Source organism: Gossypium arboreum, chromosome 6 (genome assembly GCF_025698485.1).
Source record: "Gossypium arboreum isolate Shixiya-1 chromosome 6, ASM2569848v2, whole genome shotgun sequence".
NCBI classification, from domain to species: Eukaryota; Viridiplantae; Streptophyta; class Magnoliopsida; order Malvales; family Malvaceae; genus Gossypium; species Gossypium arboreum.
This window is the reverse complement of record NC_069075.1, coordinates 139,315,980-139,330,882: the sequence shown is the minus strand read 5'-3', so window position 1 is coordinate 139,330,882 and position 14,903 is coordinate 139,315,980. Positions and strand designations below refer to the sequence as shown.

General features: G+C 28.6%; 1 protein-coding gene across 1 annotated transcript; it reads left to right on the top strand.

The window, feature by feature from the left end:
- Nucleotides 1-9,761: 9,761 nt before the first annotated feature.
- LOC108485414 (cyclin-D4-1-like) lies at nt 9,762-12,932 on the top strand. The gene is made up of 6 exons (XM_017789250.2): nt 9,762-10,543; nt 10,704-10,790; nt 10,884-10,982; nt 11,082-11,289; nt 11,422-11,546; nt 12,237-12,932. The coding sequence occupies exons 1-6, from the start codon at nt 10,202-10,204 to the stop codon at nt 12,468-12,470; spliced, it is 1,095 nt and encodes a 364-aa protein (XP_017644739.1). The 5' UTR covers nt 9,762-10,201; the 3' UTR covers nt 12,471-12,932.
- The last annotated feature ends 1,971 nt before the right edge of the window (nt 12,933-14,903 follow it).

Sequence of the window (14,903 nt, the reverse complement as noted above, 5' to 3'; positions counted from 1 at the left end):
TTATAATTTTGGAAAGCAAGAGCTACTCTTTACCTAACATGTTACAGAAACAAACAATATATATGTACTTTATTATATACTTATATAGTTAATAAGACCCAAAGAGGCAATGTTTAGACAAACATATAAGAATAAAATGGAATAAAAAATAAAGAGGAAAGTAATAAGAAGACAAATGAAACCAAGACATGGATGGGCTCTATGAACTAAGAGGGACTTTGATTTCACATCCAACATCCCACCAATAACCTTTGCCTGCCAGCCAGGTTGGTTTGGCAGCTGCACCATTTTCTTTATTTATCAATTCACAATATTTGTGTTATATATATATATTTTTATTTTGGGTTAAACATAGTTACAAATTATACAAATAGTGATGGAAGTTACAAATTATACAAATAATGATGGATCATTGTTTGATACGGGTCACTAACAAAGAAGTTGTGATGGAGGAGGGGAGTGCCGGTTCACATTAGAGAAGGAGATGTTGTCTTGAAGAGATGGAAAGAGAAGGAAGGAGAAGAAGGCAGTAATGATGATGGGAGGAAGAAAGATCCCTTACTTTCTTGTGTGACCAGATTAATATGGTGAGTCATTTCTTATTAGTAGTGTTGTATGGCAGTATCCTGCACGATTGTATGGTCTGGTCAGGTGTTAATATCGTTATAGGTCAGTTATCATCATGGTATATGTTGCATGATCTCGCTTGTGTCATAGGTTGCCCTGCTCTAGCACTTTTGTCCTTGAGATTGTACTAGACGGTTAAGCCCATAAGATCTTGCAAGGAGTGTATCATGAGGGTGAATTGTGGACCATCCGCATGTTAGTTTACTAAGGCACCCATGAGGGGTCACTTGCGGATCACGCGATAGCCTACCACGTGCCCTTCTCTTCTAGGGGTATAACAATTGGACTTTGTACGTGAACATGAGGTACACGTGATATGTCATATGTCACTATTTGGTTATTCCGTCAGTTTTTAACAATACAAATGAATAAAATTTTTAATAGAAAAAAATTAATTTGCTCTTTTGATCTGGCGTACAAAGATCAATTTGTTCATTGTATGAGTTGAGAGAACAATATGCAATTCGACTTCTAGTACAAAAAACTCTATGATACTTTTACCAATTTTTTTTTTTATAACTTCACCCATGTATTTATATAATTACGAAATGCAAACAAAACAAAAGTGAACAAACAAAAAAGTAAATTGGAACAGCCTCCTCCATTCTTGTACAGGCAAATGGTCCCCATATTCTACTGTATAGACTCCCAAAAGCTAAACCGGTATGCCCCTTTTATACTATATTATATACACACATATGCATATGTATATGTATATTACTTTGATAAAGAGACATAGATTAAGCCAAGACATGTAGACTTTGCCAGCTCAAATCTGGACTAACACCATTTAACTAATGTTAATGACTCGTTAAGTTGGTCAAATTAGAGAACAAAAAGGATTATTAAAAAAAAAGTATCTATATTACACGAGAGGCACAAGGGCCATGATCATAGATCCACGTGGGAAATAATATTTTAAATGGACGGTGGTGGTAAGTATGAATAGTGGAGACACCGGAGATACGGCGGATGTTGTGGATGCTTTGATGGCGGACCACGGCGTCGTTTGCAGGTATTGCACATGCCTATGATGACCAAAATAATTCAATAAACCCAATGTGATCACACTACGAAACCTTTTCTCTCTTTTTTTTTTTGGTCAAATTCTAATTTTGGTCCTTTTGAGATTTAGTGCTTGTATTTTAATTTGGTGGGTTATTATGATTTGGTACTTGAATTTGGTTTTGATGTTCAGTTTAGTACCTAAGCTTTTTTCAATTAATACTTGAGTTTTTCTTTGTCTCATTTAAGTACCTAAGATTGATTTTGATGTTCAATTTAATATTTGAGTTTTATTTGTCCGAATTTGGCACTTAAATTTTGTTTCAATGCTCAGTTCAATACCTAAGGTTTTTTTTTTCAATTTGATATTTGGGTTTTTCTTTATCCCATTTGAGTACCCAAATTTGGTTTCAATGTAGTGTCTATGTTTTTTTTTTTTTTTGTCCCAACGCATGCTAAAATTAATTAGACTAGATGATGTTTGATCTGTGTACCAAATTAAAAATTTGAAATTAAACTCATGTACTAAATGACATTATTAAGTCTAATTTGACATAATTCAGTCCTTTATTTTTAAAATTTCTTAGTTAATCCAAATACTTAATGGCATTAACTATTCCAGGTAATACGTTAATGTAATTTTTTTCTTAAAATTTCCTTCCAACAATAAAAAAATTGTCAATATCAACATTGTGTTAACTAAATTATATGTAATCTAAATGTAGATATTAAATACCAAATTTGAGTATAATAGAGGACTAAAACCACAATTTAACCTTTTATTTTAAAACTTAGTATTGATTTAAAATGACTATATATGGTCTTATTTTTCTTTTTAAAACATATGGTCTTTTTATTTTATTTAAAATCACTAGATATGTTTTTTTTAATGGGGTGAATCTCAAGAACTTGGATTTGAGTTTATTAGGAAAATGGATTTTTTAAAAATATTGATTAATTAGTTAAAACCCCAAATGGCCAAAGCACTAGTAAAACAAATATTATTACTAATTTAATCAAAGATTAATTTGTTAATAGAGTAAAGCTACAATATTGATCTTGAATCTTGATCACTGTTGATTCCTTCATTTTTAGTTAATATTTATCATGTATAATCCGTGGATTTAGCTCTTGTACTTTAATTTAATCATTTCTAGTTGTTGTACTTTTAGAATTTTAAAACTTTAGTCTTGACCAAATGATATCTATTAAATTCTTTAAGTTAAGTTCTTCTATTTTTAAAATTTGATGCAACAAGCATACAATCGCATGTGTAATATCATGTCACTTTGTTATTTCCAAACATTACTAATAAAAAATCACTTAATGGATTTTAACTTATGCAAAGTACAAAGTGTTATAGGTTTCGATCATATCTTCTTTTTTTGACACAATGGCTAGAACTACCCATAGCCCCTTCTCAACCCAAAAATAAAAAGATAACGTGTTTTAGTGCACTTGAACCCACCTCCTCCTACATTAACAACAATCGCTATACCAATCGAATTAAAACTTAATTTAAAAATTAATTTATCTCTAAGCAATTACACGACCGACCAAACATGCATGGAATTGGGAAAAATTAAATATTATTAGTAGCTGTGACAATGAAAAAGGAGATTCAGTCAAATATGCAAAAATATTGGAGTAATAAATCTAATCATCTGCCCAACATTGGGCATAGTAGCATCAACAAATCAATAAATAATATATGTATTTAAAAAAAGATAGATTTTTATATTATATAAAAAATGTAAAAATGAGTAAATTGATAGGTTAAATAAAGAAAATGTGTAGTGGGAGTGGCATGACACTCTGTTAAGCTCGGATCTCAAACAGCAACCCTCCAAAGACTTGCTTTTAGACCAAACAATGTGAATTTTATCTTATGAGATGCTCTCCCCTCACGTACTCCTTTTTAACTTTGAATAATTATTTATATATAATAAGAAAATAATTAAAAATTAGGTCCTCTTTTCATGTCGTATTCTGATCGATTCAAACAACATTGATGGTATGAAAAAGTAACACGTATCAAAATTTATTATAACTAATATTTTTATATTTCTTTTCGAAATCAATGTATTCTCGTCGTGAGTGCTCTTCGAAGAGGTAAACAACTGACTAAGAAATATGTTCCATTTTTTATGAGCGGAGATCGAACTCTCGACCACATGATTAAAGGAGTAGGTGAACAACTATCACACAACAAATCATATGATTACCAACAAATATGATATTGATATAAATTTATATGAAAAATTAGTTGGCATATTAACAAATAAAGTTTTTAGACTTTACAAGTAACGTTTAAAGAGTTATACGGCAAAAATAATCGATTATTATTTTATCCATTGATGGTAAGGTTTTTTTTATTAGTATCAATCAAAGACATGTGCTGATTTTTAAACTTGTTTGTGTACCAAACAATTATATATACATGTTGAGGGAAGGGAGAGGCCGGACTCAAACTCTTAAATAGTGGATGTATTGTGCTTGAGGTGTCTATGTTTAGTTTTATTTTTGGATTTTATCTTTTAACTATGAGAAGAGTCAAATCGAATTCACAGAGTTCTGGAAACATCTTGTGACCAACGAAATGTGAGCATTTCGTCTTAATGGGATTCAAACACATGCTCATATATTACATTAGTGGATGAAAACACTTTCACTTAGCTAATTAGACAAAACACCACAACAATAACATCAAGCATAAATATCTCGAATACAATATATACACGTAAATGTTTGAGTGTTTATTGGAAAAACAAGGAAAAGAAAGAGGGAAGTGGACATATGGTGTTTCGAGACTAGCAAAAAAAAAAAACTGACATAACCCATATGGGTGAAGTTTATATTTTCATTATTTTTGAACCCAGTAGGAAGGAATTTTCACTGCAAAAGGTGGAAAAAGGTAAATTTAAAGAATATTGGGGAAGGGGGAAAAAGGGTTAGAAATTTGTGTCGTTAAAGTCTCTTTAACAATTCATATGGTATGTTTTTTTTTTTCTAAGCACGTCTAGCATCCTAGGTTAAAAATCAAAACTCATAGTCTTAATTAAGGGTTTTTCTTTTTACCGTTTGAACTGGTCTGGTATTTTCTGATGATCATCATTAGGTTTTCCTGAATTGAAAATTCAAAGAATTTTGTCGTCAAATGTATGACTATGACCATATGATATGGATTCGTTTTTGCATTTTTTTCAACTACGTACTTTCTCACCATTCTTTTTTTTTTTTTTTTGCTTTGAATGGCATTCGCATGTTGTCTCCGATGCTACTCCACAATCCATGCATTGAGTTCTTTTTGAAAAGAAAATTCAAGAATATTATTATTATTAGATTATCATATGTGTCTTTATTAATTTAATTCTATTGCGGAGTTGTTTTTAGTATTTTCTATATTTGTTTTATAATTTATGTTGGGAGTTTACAACTGTCTCTCTCAATAATATCATCTTCGATGTCTAAATTTGTACTTAAAAGTGTAATGTAAGTTTGCACAATTTATTTTATCTACACTAATATCAAACTTATTCTTTGATTATATATATATACATGTGTGAGGATCAATCTACAAATGGAATAGAATAAATTAATTTTACCAATAATTACATTAATATATAATCTTCATTTATAATGTACATATTATTTTAAATTAATTTGTTGCATTCAACACGTGTTAATCGTGCATAAACAAGTTAATTTGAATTGAGATCAATTCGATAATAGTCATTGATATAAATATAATTATAACTTCAAAATAATATTTTATATCATGTATCATATAAGAATACTATATAGTTTTTATTTTACATATATAATCGTTCAAACATTAAATTAACAATTTTTTTATTCATTATTCATTACCTATTTCTTTTTTACCAAACAAAACTTAAAAAACTTCATAGATGGAGTTTTAAAACGTTTTTGCATAACTTGGGATACGAGTTTTAGACAAATGGAGTTGTAATATGATAATGCGTTATTGGTTGCTGTCACTAATAAAATAATAGAATTATAGTTGATTCATGGAATGCTACACCAAGAGTGAAAAGTCTGAGTACGTCATGTGCCGAGATCTTAAAATGAAGTTGCGGATTGCATGGCTAAAATTGTCACCCGACTTACTAGTTTACAATTGTTTGTTGCTCCTCTAGAGACAGTGAAAAACATTTTACTAGAGGATTGTAATAAATCCTTGATACGATAAAGATGATAAATGAATATATTCGCATAGTTGTTATTTTTTTTCTATGAAAACTTATAGAAAATTCAAAAAACTTTAAAGCAAATAGATATATATATATATAACGTGTTGAAAGTTTTGAGACCTGAAAATTTGTAAAAACATGCAAGCAAAGAAAGGAACATTATTAATTATAAGAGTACAATAACGTAAAAAACATAGTCGAGGGGCATCTCGTTAATATGGGATATTAGAACATCTAAGAAACGAAAATATCAAGATTTGGACCAACTTTTATAATGTTTTTTTTTTTTCCTCCTTGATCTCTACAGTTTTTGTAAGACTTTGAAAAGAAAATATATTATTAGTCTTTGAGACATATTTATGCTTGCTGTTTTTTAACACCATTACCTAGGAAGTAAAATTATGACATTTAACCCCCAAAGCACCAAACACAGTCTTATTTGACAATGTCTGAAAGTGCTTATTAATCACAAAGTCCACTAAACCCTACAACTAAATGCACCTAATTGAATTAAAGAGTAACTAATTATCCAAAATCTAAACAGTCCTTTGCTGAAAGCGATAGAAAGAAGAATATATATATATATATATATTTAATGTTGTTTTGGCAGAATCCAAAAGAAGAAGACGCTCCTAAAAGTTGAAAGAAAAGCTAAAGTTCATGTCTTTTGTTGATTCTTTGGCCAATAAAAAGACAACCCTTTAAAATTTTTATTTGCCCTCTACAAACAAAGATGGAATTGTTGGTTGATTTTTAGATGATTTCTGTATGAATTCATCATTGTGATTCTACCTTTTCTGGTCATCACATCGTTTACCTCTTCCATGTGTGACATGTTTTTTTTCTTTTTTGTTCTATATTCGGTCTGAGACCCGATCAAACAGGGCTGAAGCCAGAAGTCCATCTTTTGGGAGAGGGCAAAATTGAAGTATAAAAGTTTAATGGGTCAAAATATAATTTTATCTTTTTATATGCTTGTCATTTTAAAATTTTAAAGGGATTAAACTGAAATTTTTCGTCTTTAAAGGGGGCAAATGTATTTTTACTATTAAGATAACTTGTAATTTGCCATTTTAGGAGTCGTCTATTATTAAAAAATCAAATAAATTCAAATTGTAATAAAGTTAACAATTACAATATAAAAATATCCATTTACTTGGACAAAAGATTTCGCTTTACGAACTATAAAAACTTTTAAAATATTAATTTTGTTAAATAATAAATGTTAATTCTATTCTAATTTAACTTTATTTAATTTATTTTAATAATATAAGGACTAAATTAATCAATTTACTAATAAAGGGACTAATACAAAATTAACTATATTATAATTTAATTTTAAATAATATTAATTTTCAAAATAGTACTTTGATAAGATTCATCGACAAATTTATAAGCTGTTTCTGACATTGTTTCATTAAATGCTACTTGTACACCTTTTTAATCACCATAGAACTTAAAGATTCTTTTCTATATAAAAATGAACGTTTAAGTCAGAAATATAAAGGTTTCCACAAGTCCCCTTACCATATCATAAAGTTCATTTTAGTCCTTCTACTGTGAAAAAGAACGTTGAAGTCCCTATACATTTGAAAAGCCGATATTTTAGTCCCTTCATGTCAAGTTTGCTGTTAATGGAATGACATGACTTAATTGTAACTGACGAGATTCTAAATTAAATATTAAATTAAATTTAAAAATTAAAGAATAGCTTCGAAGAATGAGTAGAGGTAAGAAATTAATTTTGCATTTACTTCAAATTGTTTTCAATTTTGCTCCTTTTTTTTATTTTTACATAATTGTTGGGTTTAAACCATTTGTAGTTTGGTCCACATCAGTCATCATTAAGTCACTTTATTCCATTTGTTTTCAAGATTGGTAAGCTTTTTTAAAAATTTTATTTAATGTCACGTCAATAACCATTAAACTACGTCATTCCATTAACAACATAGTTAACGTGTGGGTATTAAAATGTCATCTTTTCAAACATATAAGGACTAAAATTTTTGTAGAGGGACTAAAATAAACTTTTTGATATGATACAAGGACTTAACATAAGGTTTTGTACTTCCATCACATGATTATGATAATACTTATTAAACAAATTACCATAAATTTAGTCATATATAGAACCACAATTTTAGGAAATTAACAAACTTCCTTTTAGAAAATTAAGCCAAATAATAACCATACCAATTGTTGTATTAATTCTAATTATTCAGTCAACGCCTTGACCAAATACCAAAAATATTTCCTTTTTAATTTTCCACACAAATTACATGCACTAAATAGTAGGAAATTTGTGGATAAATTGAAATATTAGAATCCCAAGCATTTCAAAGTTATTTTATATTTAAAAATAAAATTACTGATTAAGTCTTAGTTTGTTGTTAATGCAGAAGGACGTGAATTTGAGTGTACTAAAACGTATTATTCTCCTATTTTTGGGCATGCCATGTATATCTTATGGTGACGTAAATGGAATAATTTTTAATAATAGAAATGAATAAATTTTTATCAGAAATATTAATTTATTTGTTAATCCAATTAAATAAAAGGGATAAAATACAACTCGACTCTTTAACACGTGTATATTACTTTTGCCATGGATTGAGCTACCTAATTATGCCGTAAAAGTTTTAAAATAAAATAAAAGATCATAACTGAAAGCGTATGAAAGGGGAAAATATTTTATACTTTTTGTACCGTAGAAAGTACGTATAAAAGAAAGTCCAAAAGTACAGTCATAATTTTACAAAGGAAACCGATGCTTTGAATCGTAGACCGGAAACTGAATCGACACGTGTCAGCATGGGAAGAAAAAGACAGGGTCAGGTTCAGTCCTCGATTGGTTACTTTTTTTCACAGTAGAATTATGGTCTTGTCCTTTCACAGTGGTTCAATTTACAAAACTAGACCCGTCGTTTTCTCCCCATCCTAGTCTCGGGGTAAAATGGTAAATCTACAATTGTCTGAGCTGCATCTATCTTATGGAAATCAGGGCCCCAATTGTTCGATGGAAAAAATTGTAAAAATATAATTTAAAATAAAAGTAAAAATAACAAAATGAATAAAAGTTAGGGACTAAATATATCATTATATTTTTTTAAAATATAGGTAAAAATAAAATATTTTTACAGTAATATTTTATATAATACTTAAAATTACGTATAATTATTTCTCACTTTTATATAAGAGGAAAATATATACTCGAATATAAATCTTTTACTCTAACAATAATATTCATACTCGAATTTAATTAGCATTTTCATAAGAATCTTCAGTGGTATTAAATACTACTATTTTTTCACAAAATAAGTTGATTTTTCTAAATTAAGAAACTTAATGAAATAAAATTGTAAAGGAAATTAATAAACTTTGTAACACATTATTTACTAAAATAAAAATCAATGTAAGGAATTCAAATTAAATTTTAAAATTTTATTATTGTTTTAAAATAATAAATGTAAGTAGAAAATAAGTATATAAGAAAACTAAAAAAAATCTATAATCGCATTAAATCTAAATTAAATGAATTTTCAAGATTCATGACTGTTTCTTTTAACAATATTATTTTTAAAGTACGAACATATATTTTCTCATTTGAAATGTAATTTACGTTACCATTACATCTAACAGTTTTTTTTAAATTATCTCATTTAGATTTTAATTATATTTATTCTTTTTACACAATGTTTAAAACTACTACTCATAATCTTTCTTACAATCAAGAAAATAATGCGTTTCAACACACTTAAACTCATATCTTCCTCAATTAGCACATCCATTATTATTTTAATTTCAAAGAATTTTGATATAAGAAAATGGATTTTCATCATTTATTAATAAACTCTAATGATTATGAAAGGAGAAAAAATAATATAATGACAGCTAATTATTATATAATGAGAATCAAAAACAGACAAAAAAAAAAGGAAAAAAAACCATATTTCTTCAGTTTGCTGTAAACAAGTAAAGCAAAGGAGGCTCAGAAAAGCACTAATGGGTGACATCTTAATGTACAGTCACAGACAATAACCCTTCTTTCTCTCTTCTTCTTCTCTTTCCTATGAGCAAAAAAATAAAAATAAAATAAAAATCTTGCCCTTGATGTCCATATTTTGCGCTTATAATTCTCTCTCTTGCTTTTTACCCTAAAAAAGGCATTGATTTTGCTTCTTAAGAGACCACCCCTCTTCTTCCCCAAGTGTTTTTCAAGCCTCAGAGAGTGAAAGGAGATTGCTTCAGCTTCACTCTTGAGAATATCATATTTGTTTTTACTTACCCTTCTTCAATTCTTTTCACTACAGCCCCACGTTCTTGTTTGAGATTTTGGTTGTGTGTTTTTGTTAGCAATGGCACCAAGTTTTGATTGTGCGGTTTCTAGTCTTCTATGTGCAGAAGAAAACGACAGCGTTTTTTATGATAACGAGTACTCTGGTTGGGTTGGTGGTGGTGAAGTTGAAGGGTTTGAGGGAGCAACATGGGATCATCATAGATATTATCGAAACTTGAATCAAAACCGAGTCTTTAATGGCCTTGATGAACATGGTTTGCCATTGCAGAGTGATGAATGTATAGCTTTAATGGTTGAAAAAGAACATCACCATTTGCCTAATGTTGATTACTTGAAGAGGCTACAAAATGGAGATTTGGATTTAGAAGCTAGAAAACAAGCTATGGATTGGATTGGAATGGTGGGTTTAAGTTTTAACTCATAAATTAATCTTCTTTTTCACTTTTTACAAAAATGGGTGCTTTTATTTCACTTGTTTTGATTGATTTGGTGGGTTCTTTGTTTGACCCTTCTTTCATAGGGTTGATTTGTATTTAAATTTGCCTTGTTTATTTCAACAGGTTCATGCTCATTTTGGTTTTGGACCTCTTTGTGAGTATTTGTCAATAAACTACTTGGACAGGTTTCTCTCTGCATATGAATTACCTGTAAGTTCAAAAAACCAATCAAAAACATGAGAATCTTTCGGCTTTTTGGACCATTCATTCACTTAATTGTGTATATAACATCTGATAATGCAGAAGGGTAAAGCTTGGATGATGCAATTACTGACTGTGGCATGTTTATCACTTGCTGCCAAAATGGAAGAGACTGAAGTTCCATTGATTCTAGATTTGCAGGTTAAAAAAAAAAAAGAATTAATCAAATAATTTGTTTTCTGGGGTATAAATATAATCATCTGTTTGATCTGATATAGGTTTTTTGATCTATTAAAACAGGTGGGAGAATCTAAATTTGTGTTTGAGGCTAAAACTATACAAAGAATGGAACTTCTAGTTTTGAGTACTTTGAATTGGAGAATGCAAGCTATCACTCCATTTTCATTCATTGATTATTTCCTTTACAAGCTCAATGATGATGATAAAAGAATCCCACTTAGAAGCTTAATCTTGAGATCAATCCAACTCATTTCAAGCACAATAAAAGGTCCCTTTTCTCAATTCCTTACACTTTTATCTTTTTGGTTGTTCAAAGATCGAACCTGAGATTGGTTTCAACTTAAGATTTGATATAAATCTTTTGTGGTTCAGTTGATTGACTTCTTGGAATTGAATGTAGGGATTGACTTCTTAGAATTCAAGCCATCTGAGATTGCAGCAGCAGTGGCATTATTTGCTGTTGTTGAAGCCAATACAGTCGACACTGAGAAAGCCATCTCTATTCTTACTCACCATGTACTAAAGGTAAAACATTTTTGGTAATATTGCATTTTACCTCCATTACCCAAGAAAATGAGTAAATTAATACTTCTATGTTATATTAAAGAGTAAACATATCTTTTTGTTAAAAATTTTATTCATTTTTGTTGTTAAAAATTAGTCCGTACATATCTAGTTATTTTGTGTCGCGCAGATTTGGATGAAATTTTTATTAGAAAAAAGGATCAATTTATCTTTTGATTTAATATACATAGATTAATTTGTCCATTTTTTAGTAGAGAGGGCAAAATGCATCTACTCCTGGATTAGGAGTTAGATTGCATTTTACACCCTCCACTCAAATAATGGGCAAATTAGTCTCTGTATCTTAAATCAAAGAATAAACTGAACCTTTCTGTTAAAAATTTCATCCATTTATACCATTAAAAAATAGCGTGGTTGACGGAATAACTATACAGTGTATGTATGTTTCATGCTGACATATAAGAATCAGTTTTTTATAATAGAAACAAATGAAATTTTTAACAAAAGCACCAGTTTACTCCTTCAACTATTTTACTCATTCTTTTAGTAGATGGGACAAAATGCAATCTGGCTCATAATGAAGAGACTTCCATGATACTTTTACCGGTCCAAATATCCCAAAACTAATACAATGAATGGCAACATGTTACATAGATGATTGATTAAATTTATTTTGTTTTTGGTTTGCAGGAGAGAGTGATGAAATGTGTTGAATTGCTACATGAAGTGTCAATGGTTAAGTTAAGCAATGCATCATTGCCACAGAGTCCAATTGGGGTACTTGATGCAGCAGCATGCTTGAGCTATAAAACTGATGACACAACATCAATTGGGTCATTTGCAAATTCTTCACCCTCTTCTGTACATACAAGTCCCAATAGCAAAAGGAGAAAGTTAAATAGACCCTGTGAAGTGGAGCTTTAAAAACATCATAAATGAGGGATATATTCATAAAAAAGGAAAGAAAAAAAAAACCCAATACTCCTATATGTTTTTTTGCTACTGTTACATAATAGGTTTGGGTGTTTTAAAGGGTTGAAATATGGAAAAATGAAGGGCAGCCATGAAAGTAAGTGTATGGAAGATTGAGAAACAGGGCAATGTTCATGCTGTTGGTATGGAGAAGAATCATAAGCTGTTAAATATTTGACTTCAAGACAGCTACAATTGGATTTTGAGGGGTGGGGAAAATGGGGGATGAAAATGAAAAAAAAAAGGGAAGAGTTTTTGCTGCTTTGTGAGATACACTATGTTATAGTTGAGTATATTTTTTTTTTTTTTGAGGAAAAGATAGGGAAAAATGAAAAAAAAAAATAGTAGTATTAATATATTTGCATATATATGGTTTGGCTCATATAGCTATAAATTTTTATGTTACTGTTATAAGTGACAGAGCTAGAATGTTAATCATTGGGACCAAATTAAAATTAGACGTGCTACGTAAAAATCGATTTAAGTATATAAATAATTGATTCAAAAGAAATAGTATTACAAAAAATTTAGACCTTAGGGGACTTACTCGTATTTTTAAGAGGATCATAATATATTAAAAAAAAAAACTAAATTACAAAAATTTTAAACCTTGGGAAGGCAATAACCCTTCTGAACCTTACTAATCAAATAAATCTATAAACTAATATCGTATAAAATCAATGGCTTTTTTTTAAGCTACGCCCGTTGTTATTAAATTATTAGTACACTTTTTTCACTTTAAAAAGTTATAAAAATAATAATTAAATTATTTGAGAGGTTTTATTTAAGTCATTAAGTTATTAAAATCGTAATATGGCTTTTCCTATTTACACAGCCTGCACCAATTAAAAAACTCCTTTTTTTTTTTCTACAATTTAATTTTTCATGAAACAGTTACAAATATGTGAACCAAAATAAAAATAGTTTTCTTCTTTTATCTTTAACACTAATCGTCAAATGGATTTAGATCTAAGCAGAGTTGTGTATTCAATCAGTTTGTTTTTTTATACTGAATAAATCAAATTATCTATGTAAATCGAGTAGACTGAATTAACCTAAAGAGCAAAACCAAATAAATCGAATCGAATTTTTAGTTCGATTTATTCAATTTTAGATATTTTATTAATTGGTTTTTTTTCTAATTGATGTAGTTATAATTTTATTTCCTTTTAACTTTTCATATAATTGTCTTCTTTCTTCATTTTAGTTTATCATATTACTTTTTATTTTTATTTTATTTCAAATTCATTATAAAAATATTAAAAAATTAAATCAAACAATTTTTAATCGAACTCAAAAATATTTATTTTCTTGCATAGCCAACATACAATTTACATGTCTTCTGTTGTTCTTAACACGTATACAGTTATATATATATATATATATATATATATATATATTAAATGATAAAATTAAAATGAATATCATAAAATTTTCAATTATCATTGTGGATTTTAAATATTAATGGATATTGAGAAACTTTAACGGGTTTGAGTTTTTAAGAGCATTAAGTTTTAATGGGTATTTGAGTTTAAGGTTTAAATTTGAGTTTGGGTCGGTAAACGGGTTATGGGCTTAATCGGTTTATTCGGTTTAAAATATCAAAACTGAAAACCAACTGAATAAACTAATTAAATCGAACATGAAAATCAATTAAATTAAAATAATTTGGATTTTTAGGTTCAGTTCACTTTTTTTTTATGGCGGGGGAGGGTTAGAATTTTTTTGCACACTCCTAGATCTACGGTATATTATTTTACTCATCGATGGCATTACTTATCATACCGGTCGTCGAATCGACACTTGGAGCTCACTAGCCGGAATTTTAAAAAATAACAGACTAGTAACTTAAATAAAAAAATTTTGAATAACTCAATAATCATTTTGTAACTTTTTAAAATTTAATGACCCAAACGCAAACTTATAAATAATTTAATTACCATAATTTACCCTAAAATAATTTGTAATATCTCCATGAGAATTTGTAAATTTGGGGAGGGGAAAAGGATATTATTGTGGTCAAAATATGTCTCCCGTCTCTATTTAAGAAGTTAAATTTGTTGGTGTATTTTTCAATCATTTATATTGTCGGTCTGCTTCTTTAAAATATTAACCATATTAATAATTAAATTAAAATTTTAAATAAAAATTATTATTTTTATTTTTTAAATATAATGTCTAAAATCTAGACTTCAAGAACAGGTTTTGACATTTTATTTTTACAACAAATTCGAATCATTCTATCTAGAGAGTCTAGGGTAATGACTTTTTATCCTAATAATACAAACAATTTACATAATAGTATAATAACTTATTCAGTTCTTTAATTTTATAAAAAATTTAAAAAAAACTTACTTTAATTTTTCATTTAATTTCTTGTCCTTT

Coding starts and splice junctions, on each gene's coding strand:
- LOC108485414 (XM_017789250.2), top strand. CDS start 10,202: ATGGCACCAAGTTTTGATTGTGCGGTTTCTAGTCTTCTATGTGCAGAA. Junction 10,791..10,883: donor TCTCTGCATATGAATTACCT/GTAAGTTCAAAA, acceptor CTGATAATGCAG/AAGGGTAAAGCTTGGATGAT. Junction 11,547..12,236: donor TTACTCACCATGTACTAAAG/GTAAAACATTTT, acceptor TTTGGTTTGCAG/GAGAGAGTGATGAAATGTGT.